Genomic DNA, 8,423 nt, shown 5'->3' with positions numbered 1-8,423 from the left:
TTCAGTTTTTAATAGTCCCTCTATACTGATGGTCGAATGTGCTTCATTTTTAATGTTCCTTTCTCTTTAAAGTCAGTTTGAAACAGTTTGACAAATAAACGCGCGTAAACGTAACCACATTGTTCATTTTATACACATTGCCATTTTGTTTCAAAAAGTAGCACTAACACCTAAATTCAACAGAGATCTAATGGACACGAGAAATGAGTGCAGAAGAAAAGAAATCAATATTGACGAGAAATTAATTATTCCTGCAAAAGGTGACGGTTGGCCTATAGGGCCTGAAAGAACCCCTCTGGTAGCTCCTCAGCATAATAGAGGCTGACTTAATGTAGTGGAATCTGAGGTTCAGGCTCAGGCTCCATGGCATATGGCCAGAACTGATAAAGACACCTTAATGTGTTCTTCCCAGGTGTTACATGAAACACACTCTGGGTGAGACCGTCCCATCTGCCATCTGTCCCCAAGTTTACATAATGTGTGGTCCCTTTGGGGTGGCGGGGTGAAGAGAATATGTCCATTCTACCCATGCTGTGTTTCTAATCATCAACTACACATTAATGAAATTGTTGCGGCCTTGTGTCATTATGGTATAAAAATTCAATTTTATTTATTGATTTTTTATGTGACTGGATGTTTGAGACACGTGTTCAAGAATATTTCACTTCCTTGATGGCGACGGGAATTATAGAATCATGGGTGGATGCAACTGGGCAGCGCGCAAAGGAAACCACTGAATATCGCAAAGCATATAAATATGAATTAAAGCATGAATCGCAGTAATAACTGCTACGCTTATCCTTATAAGTCTAAATGCAGCACTATTAATATATAGTCATATGTGGCTATCACCTTTCAAGAGCTCTCCAGTACCTGTTTTTATAGTCAAAGAAAATTCTAGTCATCCAGTAATTACTTAGTAATCAGCTACAGACTAATTATTTTTTTTTTGCTCTCACGTAGACGTTGCTGATGATGAATCTATCGTAAGTTTTTAACCAATGGCCTGAGACAATCCTTTTTGGTGGGACTCTTCGTATGTTTTTACTGCGAAGATACAAAATTACTTCACCAACACAACTGGAAGGAAAGCTTATAGGTCATTAGTCTTCATTAATTCATTAATCAATGCCGAGAGCATTCCCTGAGGGAGAAAACCACCAGTATGATACAAATTGAAAGGACATATTTATACTGCTTGAATACTCCATAGTAACAGAATATCAATGCATCGAATATCGATGAAGACAGGGTGTGTTGACCGACAGCGAATAGTTATTACTTGGTTTAATATCCAAGTGCTGTTTATCAAAGTCTGGGGAAAGATATATCAGGTGGATTCAAACCTGTGACCATTGGAAGGGAGATCTAGTACAATAAATCCAGGCTTATCACATGTACAGGAACGATATCAGAAGATAACCTTTATCATACAGCCATTTGACTGACTAATTAGCTAACTAAAGCAGTCTGTTCATTTCATATTCATTTCTTAATTAACAGGGTCGTGCATGAATTGTTCATAATTATCACATGTAATAATCAATAGTAAGGAAATAAACAAATATATTTACCAGGCCCATGAAATATTTTTCACAAAAAAATTTTCGTGTTTTTTATGTTTTCAGAAGAAACGTAGTTCTAAAGTTTAGAAATTATATTTTAGTTTTTCAAAACCATTTTAGCTAACTAGCCATTTAACTAACTGAGATAGAGACTTTCAATTCTTGTCATGGAATGCCACGTAAATGAAGATTTCATAGTGATGAGCTACACTTTTTGTCAGTCAATAGAAAAGAGAAAACAATTACAAAGCACACATCATTGATAAATAAATATTAAAGTTTTATTATTTGAATATAATTATAAAGCCAGTGGAATTTGGGACAGTTTGAATGAAAACGCGAAATATTGCACAAATTCGTATAGTCAAGTGTCAATCAGTGAAAATCGCGTTTATATGAGGAACTAGCTGGGGAGGTACAATCTTGACGGAGAGGGACAGGCCGGCTGATGATAATAGCCGTACGAGGAGAGTAGTCCAGGCGATAGAAGGGTGGGCCTGCCGAACATAGCGCCCTGGAACGGGAGGCCCATGCCAAGCGGGGAAGAGAGGAGGGGTCGCGTTGCCATCTTTAGTTTCTCTAACTCAGCCTCCTGTAATCGTTTGGCTTTTGCCCGTCGGTTTTGGAACCAAATCTTCACCTGTGTCTCCGTGAGGTTTAATGACGAGGAAAACTCCGCTCTCTCCGCTATGGACAAATACTGTTTCAACCGGAACTTTCTCTCCAAGGCGAGAAGTTGTTGGGTTGTAAAAGGTGTTCGGGGTTTTCTGTTCGTTTTGTGCTTCCGCAGAGTTACCTTCTGTGGACTGACTGCAAGTTTGGGTGGGGTCGATAGTCCTGTGACAAAACGAACAAAAAAATTTAAAACTTTCAAAAAGTGAAGATGAGCAACTGCATAGCCTTGCAATTCTGCTAATAAAACGAGCCCATATCAAACAGTATTTCAGTAAAAATCAATATATTTGCAACTTTCAATACATGAGTATTCACAATTTTTCTCACTTGTTCACAAGTTTTCAAAGGCCATATATTTTCGTTTTTCTTGTAATAGAACCTTAGAATTTTAATTTAACAAATTAAAAAGCTAAAAATTGGATAAGAGTCAAAGGCGGGTTTCAGATGTCTTCACCGCAGACGCACGCACTTCATCAAGCAGTAGAAATATAGGCTACAATATATTTACATTTTTTCTTATTAAAAAACGAATAATATAGTTTGGAGATAGAGCAACATAAAATGTTAAATAAATGCAGCTTTGGTCGTTTTAATTTCATCTCTGTCTGTGGGCATTTATTTATTTATTTATTAATAAATACTTAGTAAACGAAAATAGTAAATCTATCGTCACTACTGGTGTTAGAACACTGAAAAGACTATTCCATAGAGAATCAATTACTCGTCTTATTGCCTGTGTAGTTTTTAATTGTTAAATCTTAAATGTTGAAAAAAGGTTAACAGCAAACCACTTTCTGGTTATGTTTTATGTAATTATAGCCACGTTTTCCGATACAACTGATCGCAAGTGCTTGAATCATGAACCATATATAAATAATGAATTAAATAAAGTTTTAACGTAAATTGTAACAAGTCGTAAGGTTTTTAAAATAGTGATTCAGTTTTACCCTTTGTTGTTAAATATATTTTTCGTCGAGGTTATTACATTGCACTTCAGTCAAAGAGAAAAATGCATTACTTTATTTCACTAACCTAAAAGACTGCGATGCTAACACTATATACAAGATAGCTCATAGTTCCTGTGAATAATTTTATGAATTAAACTATTTAATTAACCGTGTATAGAACAGCAAATATAGGTAAGGTGCAGAAGGTATTAAAAGGGATATTATTTGTAACCAGAATAATTTTGTTTAACTGAGGATATGTTCTGTTGTAGTATACTTATTGATGTGATATTAGGGGTGTTGCTTTGTTGTATTGATTGAGGGATTTATATGACAGATCGAAATCTAAGCATCAAGTCCTGTACCGCTTTTAATCTAAGAAAGGGACGTCCCAAGTCAATAACCTTCACAAAACCAATTTTCATAACAACTTAAAACACACGTTTTCTCAAAGAAATATGTACGAAATAATTATACAAACAAAAATAATAGCGTAAGAAAGAGGCCGTTATCAAAAATGACATAAAGAGAAAAATATGATCCTTCACACATAAATACCTGGAAGAATTTATCCTGTGAGTTTTATAAGAATATATAGTTGTAATACTTACTTGTCATCGTTGGAAGAGCTGATGGTAAAAGCCAGGCTGGATAGCCCGTGGGTGAATACTGTGGGTAAGGCCAGCCTGGCCCATGGGGCGAACTAAGATAAGCTGGGGAGTTGGGTGAAACAGGTGAGGCTTCGGAAGAGGAAGTCACTTCGGCCACATCAGACATACGCCGCTTATTGTTACATGGAGATTTTAATATATCGTCAATGCTAAAAGATCTCCCACAAGTTTGTGAGACACAAGGCTTATTGGAGGGTTTCTTGTTACCACCCATCAGTTTTTCACCTCTGACTGACATCTCCTCTTCCCCTTGTGGAGCATCGCTCTCCAAAATTCTTGCTGTTACATCAGAATCACAACTGTCCGTCTTCATCGGGCTACCGCGGAATAAGTGACTCTCGATGCTGCCTGGCTCTTCATCAAAGTTGCCATGGCCGAACTGTTGATCCATCTTGTCTACATGAAAGACACCGTATCGATTGAGACCAAAGAACTTGAGAAACTCTTTAAAGATGTAATGAAGGATTCCAATGTTGTAACGACTCTCTCGGTGGTCTGGTTATGTGTAAGTGGCAGTTTCGTCTTCAAAGTCCCATGTCTCATTCTTATAGAGTAACACACACGCGTCCTCTAAGTTCTGTTTTTCTCGTCTCACCGATTATAATTGTGCCAACCCTGCTCAAGAAGGCTATGGACTGTCTGTCCTCAACGGAAATCTGGTATACACTCAAATTTGTCTTCGATAGTACTCGTGCTCTTTTCCAATTCTTAATGATGCTAGAAACCAGACGACATGAACATAAGAGCAGCTCTCACGTGAACACGTGCGAAACGGAAGTGACGTACCACACACAACGCCACAAGAAGATAATCGAGTTTTCACGGTTGAATTAGACGGGCCGGGTGGTAGGCTGCGTGTTATTACAGCGATCTGGTGTCTGAATGCCGTCAAAGGAGTGTAAAATGTTTATTGATGACCCTTTTAAACCTCACTGGCGCTACACTGCTCGCGAATCTCGTTCCCCTATCTGAACTACAACGCACTATCACACCTTTACTTTAGGGAGAAGTGTTTGTTCATAATTCATATAAAGTGTACTCCGCTTTCCTTTTATTGCGAGTCATTTCACATGCTTACACCAACATTTCACACGTCTGTATACCGTGAAACCCATCCACAGAATGAGCGTCCGCTTGTCTCATATTTAAGAAACTTCTATTTGTATTTACTACAGCTGCAATAACACACGCATGTAAAAGTATTACGGTAAGAATTAAACATTTTTTTAGGCTGTGGTTCCATCTTGGTCGCCCAAAACCGTTTTTTTAATAAACAAAATTTAATGCTATTCTTGAACCCTTGTTATTCCTTAACAAAAAGTGCGCAAATAATCTTGGCACCAGAAATAAGTTTGCCTGGATGTACTGTACGTACATCTATGTCAGAAATTCCAATGTATGTTTTTAGTACTCCCTGTAGAAATTATTACAGAGACCCTGAAGCCTTGAACTGGGTGCCGTGCCTACTGGGAACGGTGAACAATGGCTCTTGGGGGTGGGGTGAATAGCTCGAGGGCGTAAGTATGTTCAAGCTGGTGTGGGAATGGTTAAGTGTAAGATAAGTACAAATCTCAATTGATCACTGGCCATTTGGAGAGAGCTGCAAACACAAGACTGCGGTTTAGCGTCAAGTGGACAGGTAATCTGTGTTTAATGGTCAGGCGATGAGAGTGTGGCGCCTTTCAGGCGACCCTGTTCAAAACTATTGAGGAACTGGTCATCCGTGACGGGGATGGGTTTGAGGTGAACAATGATACTGATGGACACTGTAAGATTATATATCATCATATCACACACATGCAAAACTTTCCAAAGGATAATACTCTCACCAGGTGAACTGCTTTGGAACCATATCGACTTAGAATGTTGTTATTCGTGAGGGATTGGATGGTGTTTGTTGTTTGGCGGGCAGACGTACGATATACAATTTGCTTAAAATTTTAATGTTCGCAAAACATGTGTTAACACGATGTACAAACTAAGCCTCTTTCAGGAGGCAGGATGAAACTTTGTATGTAAACGATTCACGTTCATCAAGTAAAATGCCGATGTAAATTATGCCATCTGTTTTATTAAGTAATTGATAAAAAAATAACACTCAGAGTAGTATTTCATGGTATTCACAATACACAGAGCCCCAAGCATACATGCACAATACACGTATGATTCTGTACGCTTGCACAATGTGTAGTCCAAAATTACATCTCCCGTTTTTCGAGCTTTTACATTATGGAATTTATGCCAAGTTTTTGCATAGTGTTTTTCTACTCCATCTACACATTATATTTGTTACAGATATGAATCGCTTATATGTTCTTTTTCTAAAGCATTCTATGCTCCCAACACTCTGATGGCGTTGCTTCCACTCTGTGCTAAGCAGCAGGGGCCAATGTGCGATTGTTATGTTACAATCTGTCTCAATTAGCTACGTGGTCGCCTGCAAGTCTGTTGCTCTTTTGAAACTGCACGATACGAGCATAACAGTTTACAGAAAGAATGTGTGAAAAATGCATTATCAATCTACACGTGCATGTTTGATATTGTTGAACTTTGTTCTCAGGCTTTCTGTTTACCGAAATGGAGAGGTTAAACCCTCGGGCCATGGTTATGTGGCTGACTGGGTGGGGTGCGCTGAACAGGATTACTTACTTAGTTATTGTCGCTCTATGTCAGCTCTCAGGGTATAAACAGCGCGCCCCGTGGGAGGGGCCCTGCATAGGTGCTTACATAGGCTGAGGTCTGTTTTAAGTACCCACCCACAAATACAATTGCGTGTTACCCGCAGCGGGGTCTCCTTGTACACCTTGTTTCACCACAGCTTTTGGCAACCTATACTCTGTATTACAAACTGAAGTGCATGGGTGCTCTTAACCAGATAATAGATGGACAAGTAAACAAGGGATTTCGTTTAACTTTAAATTACGTAAGGATGGAGACCATGTCAATCTTGTCTCGCGGTGCTTCTTGTACTACTATACCACTAGAGTGTGTTTGTGTATATGACTTGTTCAGTAAAGAACTATTATATAATACACTGGTCATTGCTCGAATAGCGGTATACTTGAAATACATGTTAAATGTGTATGGATAGATAAGTCCATTAAACACCCGATATTGTCTCAATCAAACCCATCTATAAAAATGAATTCAGTGCATTAAAAATTCTACTCTAAAATCCAATTTTCTGAAACAATCAAGTTAATCTTTCGATAATTAAATATTACCACTTCGACCAGAATTCCAATTCCTGCTAATTAAAACTGATCATTAAAATTGTTATCAAAAATGATTAAAAGGACTTTTTTAGAAACAACAAAAGTAAAAAGTGAACCTGATAAAGAATTTGTACATGTATATGATCAACGAAGAAATAAATAGATTATTTTATAGCTATATGCCACGCATGTCAAAACAAACAAAAAAATTCAACACAGAGACGTCATTTCGCCTAAGGTTCCACCTTAACCACTGCTGTGAGCATTCGGCTGTAGACGTATAAATAATACACTAGACATTTCTGATCCATTCTTAAACAAAAACTGAAAAGCTTCCTTTATCTAAAAGTTATCCAATATTTCAACGAAATTCACTGCTGTCATTTTTTTCTTTACTCTTTTTGTGCAGGAAAGTCCCCAATGGGTTTTGGCTTTTCTGAGGGATAAATCCTGGCGCATGCGCGAGGTATTCTCCCACCAGAGCCATTCTGATTACATTAGAAACCAATAGACCTAATCAGAGGAAGTGACCATTTCCCCGAGTTTTCGGTCAACTGAGTAAACCGTTCGACCTTAATGGCGGTAAACTGTGAATAGCTGGACGCTGTTTACTCGAACTAAGCCGCCAATGATCTCTTTTCGATACATTAATTGTGTCTCGACAAAGGCAAACTGATAAACCGTCAAGTTTTAAATACGGTCGACCTCGGTGGCATTTTGGCAATCGCTGTCAAGTTTGTCAGAATTTTTCATAATTCCCCCGTGCCGAGATAACCGTGTTGAGCCGCGGCAGAGGAGCAACTTATCGGACGATCGCCATTGGTCGGCAGAATTCGAGGCGAGAATTAATTCCCCGGTTCTGTAAGGAATGGCTTCGGACCGGAAATGAGGACATGATATCGGAAAATTATTTCAGATATGCTGCTAAAAATTATTTACCTTAAAACCTTTGATGGGAAATTGAGGCGCTTATCAGTGGTGTTGTCATTTTACCGAAACGTCCTCATTCATATTGCGAAATTGAATCAGAGATTCCTTAATTCGAGCGTCTATTGAGAGTCACGCGTCAACTCTTCCTCCTTAGACTGACGATAAAACATTCCCGCCTTCCCTGAGATGATTGGAAATTGATTGATTAGAACTATGATAAATTCAGCCTGCATGCAGAAGGGCAAATCGGAGCCGTCATAAATCGAAACGACACATCTCTCAGAAGGTGGTATATGTTCGAGACGAGCATTTATACTGTCATGGTGGGTAGTCCACCATACGGCAGGACACGGATCTTCAGTCCACTCCTTGAACTCCAATGGATGGAATTTACCACTCCTTTATCTATCAGAAAACTGA

The 8,423-nt window shown here is 38.6% G+C and overlaps 1 protein-coding gene across 1 annotated transcript; it reads right to left on the bottom strand.

The window, feature by feature from the left end:
* Positions 1-1,968: 1,968 nt before the first annotated feature.
* On the bottom strand, positions 1,969-4,249 carry LOC135467303 (homeobox protein MSX-2-like). Its single transcript, XM_064745071.1, has 2 exons — positions 3,799-4,249; positions 1,969-2,402 (listed from the first exon to the last, which is right to left on the bottom strand). The coding sequence occupies exons 1-2, from the start codon at positions 4,247-4,249 to the stop codon at positions 1,969-1,971; spliced, it is 885 nt and encodes a 294-aa protein (XP_064601141.1).
* Positions 4,250-8,423: the final 4,174 nt, after the last annotated feature.

The sequence above is a fragment of the Liolophura sinensis genome, chromosome 6 (genome assembly GCF_032854445.1).
Source record: "Liolophura sinensis isolate JHLJ2023 chromosome 6, CUHK_Ljap_v2, whole genome shotgun sequence".
Taxonomy (NCBI): domain Eukaryota; kingdom Metazoa; phylum Mollusca; class Polyplacophora; order Chitonida; family Chitonidae; genus Liolophura; species Liolophura sinensis.
Note: the sequence above shows the minus strand (reverse complement) of the source record. Positions and strands in the feature narration are given on the sequence as shown.

Excerpts from the sequence above, each read along its gene's own strand:
- LOC135467303 (XM_064745071.1), bottom strand. The coding sequence starts at position 4,249 with ATGGATCAACAGTTCGGCCATGGCAACTTTGATGAAGAGCCAGGCAGC. Across the intron at positions 2,403-3,798 it reads AGCTCTTCCAACGATGACAA|GACTATCGACCCCACCCAAA; the intron begins GTAAGTATTACA and ends GTTTTGTCACAG.